Source organism: Jatropha curcas, chromosome 1, assembly GCF_041381405.1.
Source record: "Jatropha curcas cultivar XTBG-Jc1 chromosome 1, XTBG_Jcur_1.0, whole genome shotgun sequence".
NCBI lineage: Eukaryota > Viridiplantae > Streptophyta > Magnoliopsida > Malpighiales > Euphorbiaceae > Jatropha > Jatropha curcas.
This window is the reverse complement of record NC_143151.1, coordinates 30,661,656-30,688,886: the sequence shown is the minus strand read 5'-3', so window position 1 is coordinate 30,688,886 and position 27,231 is coordinate 30,661,656. Positions and strand designations below refer to the sequence as shown.

The 27,231-nt window shown below is 30.9% G+C and overlaps 3 protein-coding genes and 1 pseudogene across 7 annotated transcripts; 3 read left to right on the top strand and 1 right to left on the bottom strand.

The window, feature by feature from the left end:
- Positions 1 to 1,721: 1,721 nt before the first annotated feature.
- Positions 1,722 to 2,826, bottom strand: LOC105634819 (VQ motif-containing protein). Its single transcript, XM_012217741.4, has one exon. The coding sequence runs from the start codon at positions 2,529 to 2,531 to the stop codon at positions 1,962 to 1,964; it is 570 nt and encodes a 189-aa protein (XP_012073131.1). The 5' UTR covers positions 2,532 to 2,826; the 3' UTR covers positions 1,722 to 1,961.
- A 6,971-nt stretch (positions 2,827 to 9,797) lies between these two features.
- LOC105635049 (receptor-like protein 13) lies at positions 9,798 to 13,706 on the top strand. 3 transcript variants are annotated; one of them, XM_012218041.4, is made up of 4 exons: positions 9,798 to 10,416; positions 10,835 to 10,990; positions 11,096 to 11,170; positions 11,514 to 13,706. In XM_012218041.4, the coding sequence occupies exons 1-4, from the start codon at positions 10,035 to 10,037 to the stop codon at positions 13,625 to 13,627; spliced, it is 2,727 nt and encodes a 908-aa protein (XP_012073431.1). In that variant the 5' UTR covers positions 9,798 to 10,034; the 3' UTR covers positions 13,628 to 13,706. The 3 variants fall into 3 exon arrangements, with proteins under 3 accessions (XP_012073431.1, XP_020535229.1, XP_020535231.1); XM_020679572.2 differs by lacking the exon at positions 9,798 to 10,416 and adding an exon at positions 10,605 to 10,707; XM_020679570.3 differs by lacking the exon at positions 11,096 to 11,170.
- A 1,524-nt stretch (positions 13,707 to 15,230) lies between these two features.
- On the top strand, positions 15,231 to 21,619 carry LOC105634818 (cuscuta receptor 1). 3 transcript variants are annotated; one of them, XM_089723381.1, is made up of 6 exons: positions 15,231 to 15,449; positions 16,220 to 16,711; positions 16,904 to 17,059; positions 17,155 to 17,229; positions 18,454 to 18,597; positions 19,294 to 21,619. In XM_089723381.1, exons 2-6 carry the CDS (start codon positions 16,252 to 16,254, stop codon positions 21,510 to 21,512), a joined length of 3,054 nt encoding a protein of 1,017 aa, XP_089579507.1. In that variant the 5' UTR covers positions 15,231 to 15,449; positions 16,220 to 16,251; the 3' UTR covers positions 21,513 to 21,619. The 3 variants fall into 3 exon arrangements, with proteins under 3 accessions (XP_089579507.1, XP_089579513.1, XP_089579506.1); XM_089723387.1 differs by having other exon boundaries at positions 15,232 to 15,449; positions 16,511 to 16,711; XM_089723380.1 differs by lacking the exon at positions 15,231 to 15,449 and having other exon boundaries at positions 15,456 to 16,711.
- A 740-nt stretch (positions 21,620 to 22,359) lies between these two features.
- On the top strand, positions 22,360 to 26,536 carry LOC110009553 (cuscuta receptor 1-like; annotated as a pseudogene).
- Positions 26,537 to 27,231: the final 695 nt, after the last annotated feature.

Sequence of the window (27,231 nt, the reverse complement as noted above, 5' to 3'; positions counted from 1 at the left end):
AGCTCAAGTCAACCAGCCCACTGTTTTTCTTGATATGACTTGCCCTACCAATAAATGTCTATTTTTACATTAATAAATGTTTGACTTGAGATTGCCAAATTTTCAAATTTGAGATTTGAGATAAAATTCAACAAATTTACAGATTTTATTTATTTTTTATTTGCATACATTTTTTCACTCTTCAACACCAACTATAATCATATAAAGGATTTGTTCTGCAATTGTTTTGAACAACATTTAAATTAATTTTTAATATTCAAATAGTATTTTATAAAAAATTAATCCGTATTTTATAAAAAATTAAATATTATTAAAACAGTTACTAGCTGTCAAATATATCTAAAATCACGCTAATAAAATAACTATCAGCGATTGACACAAAGTTAATTTTACTAAACATGTCTAAAGTCCGCCAAAGTCATCGAAAGTAGGAATTCTATCCCTTTTGGGTTTTCCGCGACGTAAGTAATATTGGGCTATTAAACTTAGGATAGGGATACCTGTAATATAAATTAAAATAAATTCCTTTTTTTGAATTTTAATTTTACACGTTTGAGAATATGTCTATTTTCACTGATTTACCATGAAATTGATAATTTTTTTTTTGGACCACTTGTTAATTCATAATTAACCCATGTATTATTTATTTTTACCTCTTCTGCAGATGATTTTATAATGCATTCCAGTCTGGGAAAAGTGAATCCACAGTAGAATTCTTTGCCAAAAAGAGAAGTGAATCTCAGCCATCCATCTAAAAAGAACAGCTGAGATTAACCTATGTTTTTGAAAATTTGAAATATACCATACAATGAAGATAATTTAGTACATGCAGACTCCTGATACATGTGTGGCAGTCACTTTACAATAATGTCACAGACTCACAGTACTGCCAAAGTGAAAGTGGGAAAGTATTTTTCATTAAATACGAAAGGACGAATCCTAGCCGTTGGTTTGTCAGACAATGGCGCCGCTTGCTTCCTGCATGTTACTGTTGTCATTAAAATCCAACGGTTCCAACCTTTTTACAGTCATCACAGTTGATAGATTTACCGGCGCAGTAGATTGGATTCTGGTCACGTGCTCCATAGGACCCTAGCGCGTTTGGCATCTAAGAAGAATTAGTAGGTAACAACTACAATTTACCTTTAACCAGGAAATTTCAATCCTAATATTAATTAGGTTTACATTTTCACTCCATTAATCAACTCACAGAAAATAAAAACTATTTACAGAATATATTCGACAAAATTTGATATTATTTAGTTTAATAGTAGCTAACTGTTTAACTAGCAGTTCATCAAACGATATAAAGAATTAATTTCATAATTTACACTCTCAAACTCTAAATATTAAATACTAATATAATGTTTTATGCCATCAAACACTATAAATAATAAAAAGTATTGACTTATAAAACATGAAAAGATATTAACGAATACCTTAAATTGAATCAAGTCACTAACTTTTTTTTTTACATGTCTCCTTAACTCATTGAAAATATTAATAAAATCTCTTATTTAATAAAAAATTATAAATATTATTATAAAAAAATAATTATTTACATATCTAAATTAAAAAATCTCGCAAATATATTTTAGTACATTAAAAAAATAACAAGCAAAAAAATGGACAATGTACGGAGGGAGTACATCACAAATATAAAGCTGAGCATTATTCCCAAAAATAAACATATAAACATATTAATAATTTGTTAACACATATTGTGAGGAGATAGTTGAAATTACTAAAAGTAAGCATATTTAGAGGGTCTAAAGTACAACCATAGGCCACATGCACCGACCATTTCTGTTGGAACATGAAATTACCATCCTAATTAACAGTTAACTTAAGATAATTAATCAAAATTTAACAAATCAGAATACCAAATCAATCCACATTAAATATCCTTGATAACTAATTAGCCTCCACCTAGATTTATTAGTAGATTAATCCTAATTAATTCAAGAACAAGAACCATGATCTTGACTATCATTATTATCTCTAGGAGAACTCAAAGGAAAAAGAGGCAGCAATTCAGGAGGATCAGCTCCTCTAGGAGTATTCAGAGGACTTGGATGTAAATAAAACCCTTTCTCAGCAATTGCTCTCTCTTCTTCCTCTCTAGGACTCCCACGCGCAAATAAATCTTCACAAGGTGACCTCGGGCTCACACGCGCTGCCAAGAAATCTAAAGTTGACACCGGAGAAACCATGAAACCTCGCTGTCTAAACTGGAAGAAATCAGCTGGATGCTCCAGACTGTTGTTAATGGTAGAATTATTACTGCTAAGATTGATTTGAAGGTTCTTGACGCTTTGTCTCCTTTCTTGAAGCTTGAATGCAGGTCTTTTAGGGCCAGGAATGGCGGTAGGTCGGCTTGGGTGGGTTAGTGGAAGCTTTTGGGTTGATGGGTCGTCGGGAGCTCCGGTGAGTTTTTGAACTATGGTACGAAAAGTTGATGGGTCAGCTTGGACGAAGGTGGTGTTTGGTGAGGTTGGGTCGGATCCATATGCAGGTGAATTGTGGTGCATGTTCTTGTTTCTGTTTCTTGTTTTGCTTGGGCAAGGAGAAGGGAAGAGTGCGAGAGAGAGGAGAAGAAGGAGAGCTTTTGAAGAGTTTGTCTTTGAGCTGCGTTTGTGTTTTGGATTTGGTTGCTTTGAGATTTGAATGGGGACAATGTTTTGTGGGGTTGAATGTCAGAAAGAGATATGCGTACTGAATAGTAGTAATACTTTGGTTTGGAAATGAGGACTACTTGTTCTATTTCCACAATGGTTTTGGTATTTGTAGAGTAATTGTTTGGTGGGAGATAGCTATTTCTTGTGTCAACAAGTTGTGTTTTCTGTTATAATATTTTGAGTACACGTTTAACTTTAGATGTAGAGGACGGTCCTACATTCTAAGGCCTAAGTTCAATTGCTTAATCATTGTCATTCTATTATTATATACATTAATAAAATTTCTTCGTTTATACTCAGATACATCCGTGAACGTCTGATTTAATCTTGATGTATATAATGAATAAGTTTTTAATTATTGATTAATAATTAATTAATAGAATATTTATAAGAAAGTAATTAAAGCAGATAGCTAACTCTAATTGAGAATGGATTGTGAGATGACAAGCATTTATAGCTTTTGAAGTCTAAATATCCCACTAATAAAGCAATTGATTATAGATGGGTAGAAGTTGAATATCTAATGCAATAATAATAACGAACCAAACAAAAAAAGAAAGAACTTTCAATTTCACAACCGAAAAAGAAAAGAAAAATAGAAAAAAGGGTGTGGAAGGAGTAAGAACAATAATTGCATGGAGAGAAAGAAATAGGAATGAGCTGGCAATGGATGATGAGTCATGCAGGGTCAGCGGTGTTAAGCATTGAAACAAGAAACGAGGAAGGAGACGACTTTGCAGCAAGGAAGCACAGTGGTCAGAGAGAGATACCTCTACCTCAGCCTCAGGAGTCTCTCTCTCTCTCTCTCTCGTGCCTTTACCTTGTAAATCTATACCATACGATACGTGTTTTTGTTTTCTCTTTCTTTATTTTTTCTGCAATGGTAAAACTTTCTCTGGCTTTTTCTTTCGCTGCGTTTGCGTGACGGATTCCACTTTGACATTTTAGAAAGGAAAATTAAAGTTGATGGATTATTTTTGTTTCAGGTCCTTTTTGAATAATTTTGCTTTGTTGCCTTCTTTCTTTTTAGTTTCTTTGCTTTACTCCTCCTTCTTTTTCTTTCTTTTTATCTTTTGATTGATTGCTTTCTTGGTTTGGTTTGGTATTCTCTTCTTATGCTTTCTTGAAAATTTTGGTAGTTTCTTAATTTATAGGAGTCTTTAAGTTTCTTTTTCCTATTAATTATTCCTATTCCTTTTTTCGATTGCATGACATATTGCATATTCTCTCATTCTTTCTTCCTTATCATATTGTATTTTTTCCGTTAACGTACATAGTTAATTTGATGCTCGAATTATTAATGATATTCAAATAAAATCGTTCCGTTGAGATTTTGTTTTTTTTTTATCATATAATTTTTAGGTTCTTCACTAGTTTTTTCACTTCATTTTAAATACGAGTATGAGATTGATCTCATTTTTATTCATGACCGTCTCTTTCCTTTTATCACATTATTATTTGACTTAATATATAAATTTATGCTCTAAATTTTATTATTTATTGTAATACTCTCAATTTTTTATTTTTGACTCATAAATCATTTCAACTTAGAAACTTACATTTATTAAATACTTAAATTTACAAAGTTAATTATTTATTAAGCATTTCAACTTACAAATTAGATTAAATAAACATTTATTAAATAATTGAGACTGCTAACCACATATCAAATTAACATTTTACATGTAAAAATCAAAAATTTTAAAAAATTACTATTTTTAGTGTGAAAATGCGTTCTACGTCATCAAAATTTACACAATTTATTAATGTACAGGATAAATCATTTATAAAGTTTAGAACGTTGCAAGATTAAAATTATAAAGTTTACAGGTGAATTTATATATTCGTTGATTATTATCTATTAGTCAAATATGTATACATTTTTAGAAGTAAGGTGATGCTCTAGATCAACTTTTTCTTGTGTCAATTATTGAAATTACAAAATTTGATAAATAAGAAAAAATCATATTGATTTCTTAATGTGAAAAATCAAATCTGATTAATAAGGTTTCTTATTAATTAGTCATATTGCTATAAATGGAGGGGAGAAGATTGAAGAAGTATCATGATGATAAGGGAAATGGTCCCCCGTAAATATTATGTTGTCTTGCATTTCTGCTAATTATGGTTTAACAACCGTTATTATTTCATGGTGGAATAAAGCTATATTCACCTTCAGGAGTTCAGAAAAATACAAAATATGAAAAGACAACAATTATTTATTTTTTTATTTTTGTCTTTTTCACTTATTAATCATTACTTATATGAAAACAATTGTTATATATTGATTATAAAAGCTTGTGTACATCAATCTCTTGATGAGACTATTAATGCAAGAAAAAGGCATTTATAATTAATGTTGGTTAATACGGATTAATTTCTTCTTCACATTTGAGTAAGAAATTTTAAATTTAAGTCTTCGTAGTCATAAGTTTTCACTTTAAAAAAAAAAAAGATAAAATTATATCGTGTAACTCATAATATTATTTTAACTTTAAATTTTTAAATCAAAAAATTAAGACTAATCAGAGGTATTCTTCACATGGTTGAAATTAGATTGTCTTTAATAACAACTTTTTATGTAATTTTTATTAAAACGCTAAATACTATTTTTTATAGTATTAAGTAACATAGCGTTTAAATTAATTTTTAGAAATTAAAGTAACGTTTTATAGAAGATTAGCCCCTATAATATTTAACTTTTAGCTTATGAAAAGCTACTAAAACAAATATTAGCTACCAAAACAACTAATTTTGTCGAATAGTCCCTTGAATTTTAAACAATGGAAAGCTAAAAATATAAATAAAGTTGCATTTTAAATATTGGGGACTAATATCAACTACCAATTTGGCCAAAGGATGATGTGCTCGATCTTTTAAGCAACATCTAGAGTTCAAATTATAGCGTAATGAATGGAGAAAATTAGTTTGGTATGGTGGCGGACCGCCCCCATTATGCAAGCATTTGTAGAATCTGAATTTGGATTAGTTGGTTGTGTCGGATTTTTTAAAATATCGGGGACCAACTGATATATTTTTTAAAAAACAAAAAATTTAAGAAGAAAGTTGATTAAATTTTTATAAGTTTAGAAACCATGGTCCTCCAAAAGATTGTTCTGCCCCTAATTCTGTAACTAATTTACGTACACTGATGAAAGGAAATTTCTGGGCGACCTTAATTCTGTAAATATTCATTTTGGCCTGGTTAATTTATAAGTGACTGCATTCCATGTTTAATAAACTAAATTAGAACCCAATATAGTTAAGGTATACAATGCACCAAAAAGGAATAATTAAGGAGATATAAATTATAGTAATTAACAACCAAAAGAGACCATGTAAATTGTAATGAGGTAATTAATTAAAGACGACTAAAACCTCACCCACCCATCGTAGCCAACCTAACTACCGACCACCGCCAACTTTGTGGCCGTCCATCTAAAGTTGGCTAAAAAAATTGGTAAAGTTAAAAATAGTTGTTAACTACTTGAATCAAGACTTGGAAGCCAACGATTTATTTTTTAGTTTTATAATCGTAAACGTCCGTCTTATTTTATTTGTACAGTTTGATAAAAACACATATATTGAAAATTAAGTTAACATAAATCATTTTATTTTTTTTACCCTTAACTCATGATACTGATAAAAGTTTTTCATTTAATAAATAATCACAAATACTATTAAAAAAAATAATTACTCAAGTGTATAAATTTATAAACTTTGCAAATATTTTAGAACATCTAAAAAATAAATAATAAGCAAATAAATTAGGATGGATGAAGTATTTATTTTTATTATTTGGTATTGCCCAAATTTCAGAAAATTACAAAAAGAAACTGAAATTACTTAAATTGATTAATAATATGTATATGCAAGTCAAAGGAAGTAGAAGATTAACCAATGGCTACTTAGATGGCAAAAGGACACCCAATGATATGAGTCAATAAGTGGAGGACAGTATGATTAATTAGCATAATGAACTAGATTGCAAATAAATAATTACTAAAGGGTTGTGTTCTAACTTACTATATTTAATAAATTAATCTTGCCTGCCTAATTAACAACCCACTTAATTGGTGAACATGCTTACATAATTAATATTATTAATAACATGGTTCTTGATTATCCGGTGGAGAAATCACTTTTGCTTCGAGAACAACGGTAGAATGTTATATACTACGTGCTTTCAATCTTTGGTGGAGTTGGCAAGAATCAAATGGAATAGCAAGTATTGACCTTAAAGCATAATTAGTAAATCAATAAACAAATCAACTTACTTAATTATTTGTTCTCCTTCCACTTTAAATAAATTTGTTTGCTCTAATCCTTATGAAATTTTGTTTCTTTAAAGATTTATGTGTAATTAACACGAATACAATCATTTTTTTTAGAAAGTACTACACCGTTTTTATTATTAGAGTAAAATATAATGAAATAATAATACTTTGTCAATTTTTATTTATCATTTAAAGTTTTTGCATAATATTAATAAAGTCATTAAACCACTTGAATTATAACAAAATGTCTTTTAATTTAATTTAATTTAATTATCTTTACCTTTGGTAATTACTCCGGTCTCAACAATTCTCTCCATAATTTGTGAATAGGCTTAATTATAAATTTAATATTTAAATTATGCGAAAAGTTCTATTTTAGTGTAACCTTTGCGATCGGCTGTTTAAATTCATTAAAAATTTTCGATCTGTAGCTTGCATGGATGCTGAAGGAAATACAACTAAGACATATGAGGCCCACCCCATATATACAAATAAGCTGATTAGAACGCCACTAGGCTTCCACGTCATACCTTTTGACCCTATAGATTTAGATATTTATATACTATAGATGATAACTTGTTCTGAGAAAAAAATCAAAAAATTTGCTGTGTAACAAGGAATTGTTGCCATTCACCAGCAAGATTAATGGGCAATTATATTATTGCTTCCAAAAGATCTATATGTAATAAGACAAAGATGAGAACAGACGACACAAAACCTGAAAATAAAGTACCACCTCCACGACCAAATTGTAAGCAACAAATATATTAATTTGGATTGTCTATGAAGAATCAAGAACCAGTCTTTTTAAAGAATTCTTAGGAAATCACTCAATAACACAAAGACTCCAAAAAACAAAAATAATAAACCAAAGAACTAGGAGAGGAAGAACTCAACCGCTTATTTACAGCCACAGTTACAACACACTCAAAATCTCCAACATCCAGACCAAAACCTAAATCAATAACCAAACTTGTCTAAATAAATAAATTAAGAAAAAACTAATAAAATTTGCAATATTCATTCAAGAAACTATTCGAAAAGCCAAATGTTGTGGAGAGAGACCATTAGATTCTAAGAAACTTCTCTCTAAAAACTTTGCAACGACGCCATAGCCACTCTCTCCCTACTGTTAACCCAATTTAATTCTCTCGCAACCCATCATCTCTCTTCCATCTCGCCACACCATATTGGCGTCGCCGGAAAGAAAGTGGAATGGGAAGGGGACGGCGCTGCAATTGTGAAATAGAGGGGAAAGGAAAGATTTGGTCCTCTCTTAAAATCTTAAACGATGGTTATACACCTTGGTTTGGTTCACCTCAGATTCGATTCAATCTGAACTACACACAGTTCTTGATTTGCTCTTGGTTTTGGGTTTGAGTTTGAAAATCCAACTCGGTATCACTTGTCGTTCTAATTGAATTTCAGCTTGCCACGTAAGCCGAAAATACCCCGATTAAAATATTTTTTGGGATTTAAACACTTGATTACAAACGTTTTCCGTTAAAACAATAAAATAGAAAATTTTCAAAAATTGAGATAATAAATTTATAATTATCTCTTATAAATAAAATTAAGAGAGAGAAAAATGGAATTGATAATATATATATTTTAGGAAATAAAAAAATATTGTTTTTTTAGTGAAAATAAATGTAAAACTGAAAAAAAATTAATTAATGTTCTTAAATTTCTCAAAATGACAAATAATTTTGGATAAAACAACTTCTAAAAAACAACACTTAGAAATCAAGTGAGAGAATAAAGTTTTTGATGCTAACTTTGTTCCATAACACTTGTCAGGTTTGAGAAAATAATTTATTTTAAAATACTTATCATATTTGTGGTTTCAAGGAGTAATAAATCTTTTTTACATGTTTACTTTTTGTATATGACCAATAATTATTCCTTCAATTTAATAGTTTTTTAGAGAATTAATATTAAATTAAAGATAATACAGTTAATTTATTCGATAATTTACTAGAACTTATACACATTTAATGGTTTTCTTAAAGAACGTGAAATTTTAAATATGACAAGTATTATGAAATAAAGGTAGTACAAGACAAAGACCATAAATTGCTAAGTTATTATTCCAAACATTGTAGATTTACATATTTTTCTTCTAAAAAGAAATAGGCTTATTTAATTTTAAAGTATTTATCTTTGTTATTATTGGTGGTTTTTTTTTTTTTTTTTTTTTTTTTTTTTTTGGTGTGTCAAACTTGCAGAGCTTGAGACGGAGGTGCCTCAGGGCCTCATTTGAATTTGCAGTTGGACAAGTAAGTTCAATTAAAATGGGCCTCCAACAGATTTCAGCCCACCAGTTGATTTCTGAAGAATTTATTCAAAATTATTGTTTATCTTATCTAACCTGGTTTGAATTTGCAGTCTAACCTGGTTTCTTCTTCTTACTGTTGTTTGAACTCTGAAACAAACACTGCGTCGTTTTGGAAGGGGCATCTTTTCCCCGTCGAAAGTTTTCCCTCCAATGTGGAAGACAGGAAACGTTTCCGGGAAACTTTTGCGTCGGTTAAGGATGGGAAAGTGGGGCAACAGCAATCCAAATATGAGTTACCCATAGAAGTAGAACAGAAGGAATTCTTCTTTTTTCAATCTGTATTAAAAGAAAATTAATTCAATATTCGCTATTTTCTGTTTAAAAAAAAGATTTTGTTTTTATTTTGAATTTGATGATTGACTTGACTTGAATTAAATGTATTTTATGGTTGTTCCTTATTGACGTTTCAAACTTCTTTATTAAATACAGATTACATACGATATTTGACTTTCATGGATGGAATTCTTAGCTTATAAAAGTTATGATAATATCAAACAGAAATTATAAAATTCATTAACAATTGAAAGTTTTCATTAATTTTTTAAAAATAATTAAAGTCTTCATCAGGCTGTAAGTAATTCAAAAGTCTTCCACTAGTTTACTTTACAGTTCTGTTGTGTTGCATTTTCTGGGTATCACATACTTTCTTGCCATTTTTATGTATAAAGAAACTCTTTTGCTACTTGCTAGTGATCAGAAGTTTGTTACTCCTAATTAGGTAGTAAGTACTCTGCCTTTACAATGGAGAGGCTCTTTGTTAAGTTTTCATTATGGGTTTTTATTATTTTGGTTCAAATGAATGCATACAAAGCTTGTTTGGAACAAGAGAGGATAGGTTTACTCCAAATCAGGGCATTCATAAAATCAAATTGTGAGATTCAAGATAATCTTGACTCATGGGTTGATGACAGAATAAGCACCAATTGTTGTGATTGGGATAGAATTACATGCAATTCTACCTCACAGCGTGTGATTGTGATCTCTCTCAACTTCACAACAGGATCAAAGTTGGGTAGCCCTGACGGATTTTGTAGCCTAAATCTCTCTTTATTTCACCCTTTTGAAGAACTGCTCAGCCTTGATCTATCTCATAATGCGTTTGATGGCTGGATTGACCATGAAGGTATATATATATATATATATATATATATATACTTGTTGCTCTTAATGGGATAAATCCTTGGGGTTTGCGGAATCTTTTCAACTACATTAACTTGCCAGTTTTTGATACACTTGTATCACTTAATACTGATTTTTTTTTCATAAGCGTTGCTTGTTCTAATTTACTCCATGAACTGTTCAAATACATTCAAAAGGTTAGACAAGAGAACTTAGTGGATGCATAGGAACACAACATTTCTACTTTAAGGATGGGAATGCTTTTTCAAAAGCACACGGTTAATGCATCTCCTAGGTGAGGGAATTTTATTGACACTTCTAGTCAAATTGTGTGTGTGGAACATTGTAATATCTATTACTCGAATTATCAATTGAGCTAAATTGTTTTAACTGGCTATTAACATAATCAGTATTCTGTGCAGGTTTTGAAAGATTATCAAGCTTGAAGAAGCTACAGGTCTTAGATCTGGGTTCTAATTACTTCAACAGCAGTATCTTATCATCTGTGAGTTCTCTTGTATCACTTAAGACCTTGGTTCTTAGAAGCAATGGAATGGGTGGTTCATTCCCTAGTAAAGGTATGTTTCTTGATGTGGTGATCTTCAAAATGATCCACTTTAATTTGATACCTAATCTGAATTAGTTATTTATGCTTTTTCCTTTTCCACAACTGCATGGTTCAGAATTGGGTGGTTTGAAAAACTTGGAAACATTAGATATGAGTTATAATCTATTCAATGGAACACTCCCAATGGAAGGTACATACCCTCATGAGTTCTTTATTTTGGCTGCTCCATCTTCTGATCTTATATTTTTCCGAAACAGTCACTATTTACTAAATGTATTTTGAGGTACAAAATTAGTTACCTGAAACATAATAGGGACTTCACATTTTTCCTATTATGTTTCATTTGTTTTTTAACATCACAGGGACTTCACATCAGAATTTATGCTTATTGCCTTTTCTTGAAAATTCGAACCTCACAAATTTAGAGGGAGAACTTTAATTAGCAGTGTGATATGAAAAACTACAGTTCATCACTAGTGCTGATTAAGGTTATTTTCCAACGTTTTATCAGCTTTTGTTTTAATATACTGTAGGATTGTGTGGATTGAAAAGCCTTGTTGAGTTGGGTCTCAGTACTAATCAGTTTTCTGGTCCTCTTCCTCAATGCATCGGCAACTTGACTAACCTCCAAGTTCTTGATCTGACATCCAATCTGTTTGGTGGCAACCCACTATCTGTTGTTTCTGAAATCAAATCCCTCAAGTACTTGTTTCTTTCTGGTAATAAGTTTGAAGGCTCATTCTCATTTAGTGCTTTGGCTAACCACTCAAAACTTGAGATATTTCAGCTTTCATCAGGAAATGAACTTTTAGAATTGGAAACAGAAACCCATGGTTGGCTCCCTAAATTTCAACTGAAGATCATTGACTTGCCAAATTGCAACTTCAATGTGCAAACTAGAAAAGTTCCTAGCTTTCTTCTCTATCAGTATGACATACGCTTCATTGATCTCTCTCACAATAATTTGTTTGGAACATTCCCCAGTTGGATCTTACAGAATAACTCAAAGTTAGAAGTTATGAATGTGATGAACAACTCATTCACTGGACCCCTTCAGTTGCCAAATCTTAAGCATGATTTAGTTGAGTTTGAAATTTCAAGCAACAACATCACTAATAAGCTGCCTAAGGAGTTTGGTTTCGTCTTCTCAAATCTAATCTATGTAAACCTGTCAAAGAATAGTTTTGAAGGTAATATTCCTTCTTCAATTGGTGAGATTATAGGACTATCTATTCTGGATTTGTCCAATAATAATTTCTCTGGAGAGTTGCCAGGAAATCTGTTTGTGAATTTGTCCATTCTAATTGCACTAATTCTATCAAATAACAATTTTCATGGGAACATTTTTCCCAAGTATGTGAACTTGCCAGAATTGTATGTATTAGATATGAATAACAACAGCTTCAGTGGGAATGTAAGTGTAGACTTACTGAACATTCCTGGTTTATCTGTTTTGGACATATCAAGTAACAAAGTATCAGGTAGAATTCCGATTCAGCTATGTAATCTGAGTAGTATTGAGATTTTAGACCTCTCAAAAAATATGTTATTTGGATCTTTGCCTTCTTGCTTCAATGCTTCGTCATTGCGGTTTCTGTTTTTGCAAAAGAATAGTCTAAATGGTTTGATACCACATGTGATATCTAGAAGTCCTGATTTAGTGGCTCTTGATCTGAGGGATAACAAGTTTTCTGGAACTATTCCATCTTGGATCAGTCAACTTTCCACATTGCGCGTGCTTTCATTGGGAGGGAATGCATTAAGTGGTAATATTCCTACCCAGTTGTGTCAATTGAGAAATTTGAATATCATAGATCTTTCTCGCAATTCATTTCATGGTTCAATACCTTCATGCTTCAACAATTTATCATTTGGGATGACGGGAGAAGATGAGTTTCAGTCTGCTTCTACTGGTGTGGCGTTTGCTGAACCAGTTAGCTCTTCTGCTCAATACAATGCTACTCTTGAATTGGATCTGCCTGGCCTATTTCCATGGTCGTCCCCTTCAGATAATGTAAAAGTGGAATTTGCAATGAAGAATAGATATAACTCCTACCTTGGTTACATTATCAACTCAGTGGCAGGAATAGATTTGTCACGGAATGAGTTAACTGGCAGCATTCCTCAAGAACTTGGAGATCTCGGTAAAATTCTATCATTGAATTTGTCTCATAATCACTTAACAGGATCTATACCTGTTAGCTTTTCAAATTTGAAGAGCATTGAGAGTCTAGATCTTCACAACAACAATTTGAGTGGTGAAATCCCTACTCAACTAGCTGCGCTGAACTTTTTAGGAACCTTTAATGTTGCCTACAACAATTTGTCTGGTAGAATTCCTGATAAAGCGCAGTTTGGGACATTCAGTGAAAGCAGTTACAGAGGTAACCTTGGTCTTTGTGGAGATATCATTCATAGGAGTTGCAACCTTAAAGAAGCTCCATCAGGAATTGATGCAGAAGAAGAAGAAGAAGAAGAAGGTGCTATTGACATGGAGTGGTTCTACTGGAGTCTCTGTGCATCCTATGTTACAATCCTAATGGGGTTAGTAGCAATTCTGTACGTAAACAGGCGTTGGCGCATGGTGTGGTTTTACTACGTTCATGTCTGTATTTATTCAATTTTTGGAATTGAATTCTACTACTAATCATCTGTCTATGCAAAAATGGATGCTTCTGCTACTACCTTGAAGAATAATATATATTTTTATTATTTTTCTTCTTCTATTATTTCATTTCCTTCAGCATTTGCTTTCCTCTACTCTCTAAACAAAGTCTAAAGTTTTACATTTTCCAAACAAATTTTCTTTCTTTCATTATATCCAAATACAAAAATAGAAAAAAACTATTAAAAGAAAATTGATAATTTTTCATTATTTTTTCCACCAAACTTGTTTTCTTAAAGCTGATTATTTGCGGAAGCATGCTAGACGTAAAACTGAGCAATCAAGGAGTTATTGCTCCTGAGAGGCTCAGACCCAACCACCTCACATTTATTTTATCTTGACTAATTGCCAAAATTATTTATTGCGCCAACTGTCCTTTCTTTAGACTTCAAGTCAATGTAAGTTATTTAGTAGACTTATTATCCTTTCTTTATAGCCGAAAAGTTGGACTTCGTTGACTTCAAGTCAATGTAATTTATGCTTTTGGTAAAGAAATGAATATTAATTTATTAGTCCTGCCTTAAAACTTAATCAGCCATTTGTCCTAAAGTACGTGTATTTATATAGAGTTTAAGAAAATAATTAATTCTCTTAAATTATAGTAAAATCAATGATAATTTGACTGAATTATTATTTATCAGAAAATAAAAAATAACTTATAGATACAGTTATTGTATCTAATGTAAAAAAAGGGTAAGATCGAAAAAATATTATTTATTATCCCTTAAAATACTCAAAACGATTTATATTTTAAGACAAAATAATTACTCAATAACGATTTATATTTTGAGACAGAAGGAGTATAAAGCAAACATATTTTCCTTAGAGAATGCAAATGGAATCGCTAAAATTTAATATTATCATGTAGAAAATTAGAATGATTATATTATACCACGTAGGATTATAATAATTAAATTATACAATGTAGGATTCCAAGCATTTCAAAATGCTTTAAAATTTTATAATTATGATATATTAATTATTTTATTTTAATTTTCTATTAATTGAAATTAATTTGTGAATAAATGAAAAAACATAAATATAAGAATCAATAATATAAGAAATATTATACATTTAACTAAATAGATGATTAAATAAATAATTAGTATAATAAAAATATATCCACTAAATGAAATCGTTATTTCAAAATTCATAAATTTTTTATTTTATAAATAAATTGAATTAAACGGAATATTTTATTTGTAAAATTTTAATCATATATTCTTTAAAAATATTTTAATATCACAATTATAATATTTATATATTTGTTAAATTAAATTTGAACATTGCAAATTTTTAAATTATTTATCAACAAATCAGTTATATAAATATTAAAATACTTTTATACAAAGTGAAATATAAAAATTTAAATTAAATATTAAAAAATTAATATTTGTTAAATTATTTGTACAAATATGCAGTTATTTGAGGTGAGTGGATTCACAAAGAGAGGCAAGTGGGGTACGAATGCTGGTGAAGGAAAAGGAAACTAACGAGAGAGAAAAGGGACAAGTTGAGTGGATAAGTTCAATTAAAATGGGCCTCCAACAAGATTTCGGCCCAGTACTTGATTTCTGAAAAATTTATTCAAAACTCTAACGCGGTTTCTTCTTCTTACTGCCGTTTGAACCCTGAAACAAACACAAGCTCCGCCTTGAACAAATGAGGGGATTCTTTTCGCCGTCAAACGTTTCCGGGAGACTTTTTCGTCGGTTAACGACAGAAAAATGGGGCAACAGCAATTCAAAGATAATTATTCGCAGAACAGAAGAAATTAAAGCTATTTGAAAGCGAAGGACTCGAGGTAACAGAGCCATTTTCTTTTTTCAATCTGTATTAAAAGAAAATTAATTCAATAATCAACAGTTTCTGTTTAAAAAAAAAAAAGGATTTTGTTTTTATTTTTTATTTGATGATTGCTTGTATTGAATGTATTTCTGATTTTTGACGGCTCAAACTTTCCTAACTGTATTAAATACAGGTTACTTATGATATTTGACAATCATGGATGGGATTCTTAGCTTAGGATAATACCCAACTGAAAATTATAAAATTCATAAACAATCGAAAATTTTCATTAAATTTTTTAAAAATAATCAAAGTCTATTCTTTATGCTGTAATAGTCATAGAATTTTATTTAAATTTGTCTTTTGTTTAATAGAATTTTATAATTGATTAAATAATAATACAAAATTATCTATTTTATATCTAATTAATCATTTATATGAAAAAATTTAGTAGCTGATAAATAATCAGGTCGGTGGTCTGATTGTTATTTTTACATGTGTGATAGTCTGATTATTTTTTTCACAAGTGTGAAAATTATAATTTTAATTGTTTTTATCAATTTATTAAGTCAACAAAGACGAATAATATCTCTCAAAATATCATTTTCCGCTTACATTTTTTTTTTTCTTTTGTCAATTTGTAGAGTCCACCATGTTGGACCTCCATTTTTTTCTCTGACTAAGAAATCTCCTCTCTTTTTTTTATTTTTTTTTATTTTTTATTTTTTATCTTTAATTGAGCTAATTTGTGTTGACTCTAACATAAATACCCACTCGAGATTGTAGTATAACGACATAAGAGCATTGTTTTCGAAAAAATGGAGTCATTAGTGTTGAAATGGGTACTCGTGTGTGTGATCCTTTGGGTTCAAATCCAACGAAATAATGGTTGCTTTGAAGAAGAGAGATTAGCTCTCTTACAATTTAAGGCATCTCTTGAATCTGCTATAAATGAATCTGTTTATGTGATTGATTCCAACTCTCTTCTCTCTTCACCGATTGATGATTCCGACTCTCTTCTCCCTTCACCGATTGATGATTCTGAGTCTCTTCTCCCTTCATGGATTGATGAAGCAGAGAATGATTGTTGTGAATGGGAGAGAGTCTCTTGCAATTCCACTACAGGTCATGTGATTGGTCTCTCCCTCTACAATACACGGGGAGATTATACTTGGAGCAACATTTGGCATTTCAACATGTCCCTTTTCCAGCATTTTAAGGAGCTTAGAACCCTAAATTTATCCTACAATTATATCGGTGCTTTTATTGACAATGAAGGTATGCTACTACTCTGCCTTCTCCATGTCTGTTTATATGTGATAAATTTCCATGTTTAAATAAATTGGAGTTTCTAAATTGTAAAATTTGAAAATTAAATTAACAAGTAAAATAAAAAAAAAAAAAGTAGATATTTTGAAATTATTCATTGAGTTTGTTGCCTAATAGCTTGAAAACTATAAAATATTGCAGATGTGGAAAGATTATCGAGTTTGAAGAAACTACAGATTTTAGACCTCAGCCATAATGAATTTGACAGAAGCATATTATCATGGATAGCTACTCTTACATCAATTAAGATTTTAAATCTGGGTGAAAATTTCATGGGAGGTTCCTTCCCTAGTCGAGGTATGCTTCCATTTCTAGTTCCCATTATTTTTGTTTTCAATAATTTTTTTTTCTATTCTCTTAACTTTTTAATTTATTTCCATTGCATGTTTCAGAGCTAGCAAACTTGCAAAACTTGGAAATATTGGATCTAAACAGTAATAAATTTAGTGGCACCCTTCCAATGCAAGGTAAATACTAAATTCCATCTGTGCTAGGCCTTATGCTTGCAGTTTGTTACTCCCTCCTTCCCCAACTGATATGCACACTTTTTTTCCCCAAATTATAGTCCACTTACTATTTTAATGAGTTAGCTAGTATGTTAAATATCTATTATATCCATATTTAATGTTACTTGTTAAAAATAATTTTCTTATTTTTATCAATTACTATTTATTTTCTAATGCCATTATTTATTGACAATCAATTTGAAAATTGAAAATGTGAATATTTACTAAGTTTAGCCATTTTTAATGCATGTTAACCAACTTTAAATAATTAATTAATCTTAGGTAGATAATACATTTATATCAGTTATATCCAAAATTTAAAAATTAGTAGCAATTGTACCCTAGATCAAATTGGAGTTTATAGTTAACATAGCATATTGTCAATGTAGTTTTGGAAATTCAATTTTTGTCCATATATTTAACTAGTAAAACATTTATAATTAAATTGATATATATTGTCTATATATTCATTTTCATAAACTTATGCATAAGATAATATTTATTTATTTATTTATTTATGGGAGTCAATTGAAAGTAGTTCTTCTCATTTAATGACTTTCACTAAATTATAAAGCTATTATGAATGGATCAGGGACTTTTCCCCATTTTTTTAAGAGAATAAAAAATCAACCTATACATAATTAGTCAGCTAATATTTATTTTTGAGAAAAAAAAGATTAATTATTTGATAATATCTGCTTTACTAAAATTTAAAGTTTAGTTTCAAATGGTACATTATTATTTTTTTTTTTTTAATTTGGTGCTCACTGAATATATACCTAAACTTTTAATTACATTATGGCATTCAAATTGAGGACATTGTAACAGTTTCCTGAGGGACAATTAACAATAGTAAACTCCTTTCGTCCACAAATATATAAGTCTTTTAAATTTATTACAAGGTGATTAAGTAAGTAATTAATTGTCTTCAATATAATAAATTGTTTTCTCATTTAACTAAATTACCCTTTAGAAAACTAGGGGGATAATTATTATATTTAATATAAATAAGGATAAAATTAAAAATACCTTATTAATTACTCCTAGATATTTTTAAAATGACGAATATTTGTGAATTAAAAAAATTTTAAAATGTGGACCAAGAGAGTGATATTTTACAATTAATGAATTTCGTTTAAATACTCAATATCATAGATATTTAATTACTTTTACTTTGTTTTTCAGGTTTTATAAACTTTAAAAGCTTGGAGATTTTAGATTTGAGCGTTAATAATTTGGATGCTACCATTCCTCCATACATGTGGGCACCTCCTTCTCTCCGAGCATTATCTTTAGCTTTCAATGGTAACTTGCGTGGCTCCTTATCAAGTAAGTGTTAAAATACATTAAATCTTCTAGTACGTGGCGACTTTTGCATTTCCTAGTTTATAATTGCACAACACTTTTAATTTTTTTTATTTCAGCATGGATTGTACTAATCTTTTTAATATGTTGGCTAGATACTTCTCCTTTTTCCCTCTAAATTTCAATGAATGTGATAATTATTTTATTTACTACTCTCTTCATTCTGTTAAATTTTGATATTTTTTAACTTTGAATAAGAATTAAGAAAATGATTGAATTACCTTAATATGAGAAAAAAATTTAGAGTAATTAACTAAATTATACTTTCACGCATTAAATTGAAATAAAGTTTATTGCTGATATCTAGACAAGGGAAAAGTTAGAATAAAATAATTGATGTTATTTATACTAACAAAATGTGAAATGTGCAATTCTGATACATAAACTGTATATGAAAAATTTACTCACAATTGTGACTTTTATATTTACCTATTAAATTCTTCAATTTGTAAATACACGTACTAAATATTTAAACTTATAATTACAGCTATTAAACATCTTAAAATTTATAAAATTATACTTGTCAAATTTATAGATTATTAGAATTATTAAGTATATATCCCATAATTGAAAAATGTGTAAATTATGTATAGGACAACATTGGGCAGGCAGTAGGCTTAATTAATCACAGCAGTGATGGTTAATGTTATTCTTCCACAGGTCTGTGCAACTTGAAGAGACTTGAAGAATTATACCTGCAAAGGAATATGTTTGGAGGCAATCTCCCTCTTTGTCTATGCAATTTGACATCTATTAGATATTTAGATCTATCCAACAACTCTTTCAGAGGGTATATTCCTTCATCTTGGCTGTCTAATCTCAAATCCCTCAAGTACATTAATCTTGAACAGAATCTGCTTGAAGGATTCTTCTCTTTCAGCTCATTTGCTAACCATTCCAGCCTTGAGTTTGTCAACTTCAGTGACAACAAAATTGAGGTTGAGACAAAATATCTTGGTTCGGTTCCACCATTTCAATTACAGTTTCTTGCCTTGAAAAATTGTCATCTCCCTCGTGTTCCTGAGTTTCTCTATCATCAGTTTAAGTTGAAAATGATTGACTTGTCCAGCAATAGAATACGAGAAAGGTTTCCAGTCTGGTTGCTTGAGAACAATACAGAACTAGATGAACTAAGACTTGGGAACAATCATTTCACTGATCGATTACATCTGCCATCTTATTCCAGCTTCAATATTTCTATTCTGGATGTCTCAGACAATCACTTGTATGGACAACTTCAAATTGGCGAAAAGATGTTTCCCAACATCTGGTTTCTCAATTTATCCATAAATGATTTTCAAGGTGATTTCCTCTTCTCACCTGAAGAGAACTGTAAACTGAGAAGCTTGGACTTGTCTTTTAACAGCTTCTCAGGTGAAATACCAAAGAAAATGATATCGAGTTGCATTTCTTTGCAATTACTAAAGCTATCTCATAATAACTTCCATGGCGAAATATTCACTGCTCGATATAACCTTACTGACTTACGTGATTTAAGTATTTTGTACTTGAATGACAACAGTTTCATGGGAAGTCTATCAAGTGTCACCCAGTTTTCTAGCCTCCAAGCACTTGATGTTAGTAACAACAACTTTGATGGTGAGATTCCACTCTATATAAACAACTCTACTATTTATGTAAACCTTTCTCATAATTTTTTCAACGGTGGAGTACCATGTCAAATTTTTTCAGCTACTTACATAGACCTTTCCTATAACAACTTTTCTGGATCGTTACCTTCTTGTTCCAACCAGAGCCAATACCATTATGGAGAAAGAGAAACGGGGTTTATAAATCTGCAAGGTAACAGCTTAACTGGATCAATACCAAATGATTTTGTGAACATGTCAAGTCTATTGACATTAAACTTGAAAGATAACAGCCTCTCAGGTAGTATTTCAAATAAATTGGGAATCTTTCCAAACTTACGAGCTCTTCTATTGGGAGGTAACCAGTTAAATGGTTCCATTCCTAATTGGCTGTGTGAACTAAATGAGCTCAACATATTAGATCTTTCAAGAAACTCTTTTTCTGGTTCCATACCCGACTGTTTATATAATGGTTCCTTTGGAAGGAAGCCAGGTGATGGTGATCTTTTTCAAACACAGTTAGAACTACTTGGCATAGAAGGGCCGGCTTACCCTGATGAAGGTGTCCTGCGCTCCCATAGGTATGGAGGATTTCAATACGATAACATCATTGTCGACCCAAAAATTGAATTTGTTACAAAATATATGGCTTACAATTATAAGGGTCACATTACCATGCTCATGTCTGGATTAGATTTGTCGGAAAATAAATTAACAGGTGAGATTCCATTCGAGCTAGGGAAGCTATCTGAGATTCATGCCTTGAACTTATCCCATAATCATTTAATAGGATCGATTCCAACAGCATTCTCAAATCTTACAGCATTAGAGAGCTTAGACTTGTCCTGCAATAATTTAAGGGGAGAGATTCCTTATAGGTTAATAGATATAACCTCCCTAGCAGTATTCAATGTGTCTTTCAACAACTTATCAGGCAGGATTCCAGACGGAGCACAATTCAATACTTTCGACAAAAAAAGCTACGAGGGCAATCCATTTCTCTGCGGAACGCTGATAGAGAAAAAGTGCAGTAACGAGCCACCGAATCCATCACCAACGCCACATGCAGAACCAGAAAATGAAAAATGGTATGAGATCAACCATTTGGTATTTTTCGCAAGCTTCTCAGTATCTTTTGCAATTTTCTTTGTGGGAGTCATCACTATTCTTCTTGTCAATCCTTATTGGCGAGGAAGGTTGTTTTATCACACTGAGCAATTTGTATTTTCATTTTATTACTCTGTGTATGACACTTTCTCCAAATTATTATTTGGTCATCTGTTCCATTAGTAATACATAGTGGTTGATTTGTAGATGGATCATCAAATATATTTACTACAGTTGAAATCTTATAGCCAAAATGTTACTTATAACATATATTGTAGTTTTCTTTGCAAGCTTTTCTTCATCTTACATGATTTTTTTTTTTTTTCCTTTTTTGTTGGAGTCAAGGTAAATAAAACATGATAACTGAATAAACTCATATGTAATATTTAATAACATATAACAATAGTATAAAAGTTATAATATGACACTAAATCACGATTAAAAATTAATATATTCACCACGTTAATATCATGTTCCTTTAAATTAAAAATAAAATAAAATTATATTACATGAAGAAATTCATCCATGATAATTAATAACACATAAGAATAGTATAAAATTACAATCCTACATTAAAGCTTAGTTGATTTAAACTCATATATAAAAAACGCGTTGTCTTTATTGTTAATTAATTATAATTTTTAAAAACTAATACTATTATTAGAAATATTATAAAGTAGACTACCAATTATAATCCTAAGTTCACATATAATTAGAAATATCAGAATTGTAATATTAATTTTAATTAGAAAATTAATATGATTATAATACAATTTATAATTAAAATACTAATTCATTTATATCATCAATTGATTATCATTTTATAAAAAAAAAAATAAATACAATTACACACATAAACTTATATAAGGTAGTAATATTATTTAGTAATTTATTACTTTAGAAACTAAAGTAATCGATAATTAAACTCAACTTTCACCGAAAGATGATGGAAAAACTTATAATATTTTTGTAAAGGTAGAACGCCTATTTTGAAGAGATCGCCACCGTGTTTTGAACTTCTGAGTAAAGTATGATTCACATTACAAAATTGTCCACCTTTTCTCCAATAATTGACACTCGCTATAAAAAGTGCGAGATTAGTATAAAACCAAGGAAAAATTAGGTTCTGTTCAATTTGAAAACAAGTTAAGCAGTGAACATAACGACACAAGAGAATTGCGTTTGTAAATGGAGTTGAAGTGGTTCCTATTATGTTTGACCCTTTGGGTTCAGATACAAGGAAGCAATAGTTGCGTTCAAGGCATCTGCTGAATCTGCTTTTGGGCTTCTTTATGATCGTCTTCTACCTTCATGGGTTGATGAACCACGCAACAGTAACTGTTGTGAATGGAAGAATGTGACTTGTAATTCCAGTACAGGTCATGTCATCCATCTCTCCCTCTACAATATACGGGAATATAGTACAAGTAAAGTCCCTTTTTATGAGGGAAAAAACATGGATATGTATCTCAACATGTCTCTTTTCCACCATTTTAAGGAGCTTACAAGTCTAAATTTATCCTCTAATGAGATTCGTGGTTTTGTTGACAAAGAAGGTATTCTACTCCTTTACCTTAATTCTCCATATTATATCTATAATTTTTTTTTTTTTTTTTTGAGAAAATAAAAGGTTAAGTTCTTGCACGTGAAAAGTTTATATATATTATATTTAATTTTGAGTTATATCTTTAAGCAGTAAATTTATCAAATTAGTTTTAAAAACAATGACAAATTCTATATATATATATATATATATATATATATATATATATATATATATTTTACTATCGAAAAAAGAGAATTCGATCTTATTACTAAACTATACCTTGTGTGTCGATCACAAATTAGTTTTAAAAACAAAATAATTTTTTTCTTAAATAACATTCGAGATTCTAAAGTGTGAGATAGAAAATTCAAATTGAATCGTACCATAATCAAGGAAGCAAACTAAACATATACATTTTGAAATTATTCATTGAGTATGTTGGTTAATAACTCAAATAATATAAATAATGCAGCTGTGGAAAAATTGTCAAATTTGAAGAAACTACAGGTTTTAGACCTCAGTGATAATTACTTCGACGCAAGCATAATGTCATGGGTAACTACTCTTACATGGGTCGAAATATTAAATCTGAAACGAAATAGTATGGAAGGTTCCTTCCCTAGTCACGGTATGCTTTCATTTCTAATTTCCATTATTTTTATTTACAATAATTTTTTTTCTCATCTCCTAAACCTTTTAATTTATTTTCCATTGCATGTTTCAGATCTAGCTAACTTGCAAAACTTGAAAATATTGGATCTAAGTAACAATCAATTGAATGGCACACTACAAAAGCAAGGTGAATATCTATACTAGCTAGCTTTCTGCTTTATGATTGTTGTTAGCTTATTATACTGTTTTGCTTTTAAAAGCGATAATCAATGCACAAAAGAGATTTTTTTAATTATTTTTACTTCCTTTTACAGATTTTTTAACTCTTAAACGTCTGGAGGTTTTAGATTTGAGTTGGAATAACTTCAATAGCACTATTCCTCCATATACGTGGGCACCTCCTTCTCTTCGAGCATTGTCTTTAAGTTTTAACAACTTTGGTGGCTCCTTGTCAAGTAAGTGCTAAATCTTATTCGTATTTAATCATCTAAGTCTTCTTGTTAGTTTGCACTTTTAGTTTCTAAATTGCACTCCCAACTCCGTCCAGGCTTTTAGACTATCGAAAAAATGTGGATTTTCATGCATGGGTTCATGTGTTTCTTCGATGATGGCCATGAGAGGAAAGAGATCCACTATTAGTTTTGAAATCTAAGACTACTCAAACCTGGTTATTTAGAATTAAAAATTAGTTTTGAAGCTTAATGTTATCTTCTACAGGTTTGTGCAGCCAGAAGAATCTTGAAGAATTAGACCTGCGATCGAATATGTTTGGAGGCCATCTTCCTAGTTGTTTATATGATTTGACGTCTCTTAGATACTTAGATCTATCCAATAACCATGTCAGAGGGCCCATTCCTTCATCTTTGTCTAGTCTCAAATCCCTCAAGTACATTAATCTTGAACAGAATCTGCTTGAAGGATTCTTCTCTTTCAGCTCATTTGCTAACCATTCCAGCCTTGAGCTTGTCAACTTCAGTGACAACAAAATTGAGGTTGAGACGAGATATCCTGGTTGGGTTCCACCATTTCAGTTAAAGGTTCTTGTCCTGCGAAATTGTCATCTCCCTCGTCTTCCTGAGTTTCTTTATCATCAGTTTAGATTGAAAAAGATCGACTTGTCTAACAACAGAATACAAGGAAGGTTTCCCATTTGGTTGCTTTACAACAATACAGAGCTAGACCAAATAACCTTTAAAAATAATAGCTTCAAGGGTCAACTTCATCTACCTGCAAACTCCAGCTTCAATATTTCTGATTTGGATGTCTCAGACAATCACTTTTATGGACAGCTTCTAGATATTGGCGAAAAGATATTTCCCAACCTCCAGTTTCTCAATTTATCAAAAAATCATTTTCGGGGTGATTTCCTTTTCTCACCTGGTGACGACTGTAAATTGAGAAACTTGGATTTGTCTTTTAACAACTTCTCAGGTGAAGTACCACAGAAAGTGATTTCAAGTTGCACTTATTTGGAAACTCTAAAGCTATCTCATAATAACTTTCATGGCAAAATATTCACAGCTCAATTTAACCTTACTTTGTTATGGTCCTTGCATCTGAATGACAACAAATTCGTGGGAACATTATCAAGTTCTTTGATGTCCCAGTTTGTTACACTATCAGTATTAGACCTTAGTAACAACAGAATTCATGGTGAAGTTCCAGGCTCCATAAACAACAGTAAAATTTTGTATTACGTAAACCTCTCTCATAACTTTTTTAAAGGTCAAATACCATGTGAAGTTTTTTCAGCTACCTACGTGGACCTTTCATATAACAACTTTTCTGGATCATTACCTTCTTGTTTCAACCAGAGGCATTCAGGTGTTGGAGAAACGTTGTTTATAAATTTGGAAGGTAACAGGTTAACTGGATCCATACCAGATGATTTTCTCAATGCATCAAGCCTACTGACTTTGAACTTGAAAGATAACAGACTCTCAGGCAGCATTCCCAATAACTTTGGTTCATTTCCAAACTTACAGGCTCTTCTATTGGGGGGAAACTATTTAAATGGTTTCATTCCGAGTTGGCTGTGCGAACTAAATGAAGTCAGCTTATTAGATCTTTCAAGAAACTCTTTTTCTGGCACCATACCCAACTGTTTATATAATCTATCATTTGGAAGGACGAAACATAATGGTGACTATTGTTTTCTTTCACAAATTTCATCTGGGAACGGAGTAGACATGATTTACAGCAGCGGAAGTGTCTTGGGCATGGACGAGTTCTCCGATGGTTATGGAGATCATGTCACTGTCAACCAAGAAATTGAGTTTGTTACAAAATATAGGCCTCAAAAATTTAAGGGTTGCATTCTCAAGCTCATGTCTGGATTAGATTTGTCGGAAAATAAATTACCATGTGAGATTCCATTCGAGCTAGGGAAGCTATATGAGATTCATTCCTTAAACTTATCGCATAATCAGTTGATAGGATCAATTCCAACAACATTCTCAAATCTTTCAGCATTAGAGAGCTTAGACTTGTCTTATAATAATCTAAGTGGAGAGATTCCTTATAACTTAATAGATCTACACTCCCTAGGAGTGTTCTCTGTGGCGTACAACAACTTATCAGGCAGGATTCCAGACAAACCACAACTCAGTACTTTCGACAATAGAAGCTTTGAAGGCAACCCATTTCTCTGCGGACCTCAAATGGGGAAAAAGTGCAACAAGTCACCCAATTCATCACCAGTGCCATATGTTGAACTAGAAACAGAAGATGGAAAATGGTATGAGATTGACCATCTGGTATTTTTCACAAGCTTTTCAGTGTCTTTTACAATTTTCTTTGTGGGGGTCATCACTATTCTTTATGTCAATCCTTTCTAGCGACGAAGGCTATTTTATCACTCTGAACAATTTGTGCTTTTATGTTTTTACTTTGCGTATGATACTTTCTTCAAGTTATTATTTGATCGTCTATGTCATTAATAATTAAGCCTTTGGCTAATTATTACTCATTTTCTCCTACATGGGTGTTTATCAAGTTTATGTAATATCGCATTTGGCTACAGTTAAAAGCATTTGTCGTCTACCTTAAGTTAAAAGCCGTTAAGTTAGTCTCTGAAGTTATTATTAGCCGAAATGAATAGTGGGTTATTATTAAATTTGTTGTCTTGCAAGACAAATGTTATTGCTTAGATTTGTGTAATGATCTCCTTATGGAAAATGCTTAAATAAAAGAATAATCTCAGCTATTCATTTCTGGAAAGCAAAGGGTAATTTCAAGTCTTGAGCAGAAGCACAATGGCAGAACTAGGGATGGGATTGGAGTGACTAGTGCTAGCGGCTGCCCCCTAATTTTAATTTTATTTTTTAAATTTATCTTATAAAATATAAAAAATTTTACTTTTTACTTATAAATTCCTCCACTCTAATTATTTTTTCTTGGTTCCGCCGTTGAGAAGCCAAAGGACAAGTGGGGTAATTTTTTTGATATACACCCTCTAGTGGGTGATGGTACTCTCGAGTCAAAGTTGTCACACTAAGACATTTCAACGTCTTCTTGCTTGCATATAGTCATAAAGTTAAGAAAGCTGTAAGAATAGTCAAGCCAGCCACACTCTAGTCTGTCAACTTGCCTTTTAAAACATTTGTTCAGTTTAATGGAGATGATGCAGACAGGCTTTTGCCTTCTTGGAACAATGATGCAACAAGTGATTGTTGTGAATGGGACAGAGTCACGTTCAACTCCACCACCGGTCACGTGATCAAGCTCTCTCTTGATAATACAAGG

What these genes read in the sequence shown, in the direction of transcription:
- LOC105634819 (XM_012217741.4), bottom strand. Translation starts at nt 2,531, where the DNA reads ATGCACCACAATTCACCTGCATATGGATCCGACCCAACCTCACCAAAC.
- LOC105635049 (XM_012218041.4), top strand. Translation starts at nt 10,035, where the DNA reads ATGGAGAGGCTCTTTGTTAAGTTTTCATTATGGGTTTTTATTATTTTG. An exon ending in TGGCTGGATTGACCATGAAG is followed by an intron (nt 10,417 to 10,834) that starts GTATATATATAT and finishes TATTCTGTGCAG; the next exon opens with GTTTTGAAAGATTATCAAGC. An exon ending in TGGTTCATTCCCTAGTAAAG is followed by an intron (nt 10,991 to 11,095) that starts GTATGTTTCTTG and finishes TGCATGGTTCAG; the next exon opens with AATTGGGTGGTTTGAAAAAC.
- LOC105634818 (XM_089723381.1), top strand. Translation starts at nt 16,252, where the DNA reads ATGGAGTCATTAGTGTTGAAATGGGTACTCGTGTGTGTGATCCTTTGG. An exon ending in AGGTTCCTTCCCTAGTCGAG is followed by an intron (nt 17,060 to 17,154) that starts GTATGCTTCCAT and finishes TGCATGTTTCAG; the next exon opens with AGCTAGCAAACTTGCAAAAC. An exon ending in TGGCACCCTTCCAATGCAAG is followed by an intron (nt 17,230 to 18,453) that starts GTAAATACTAAA and finishes TTTGTTTTTCAG; the next exon opens with GTTTTATAAACTTTAAAAGC.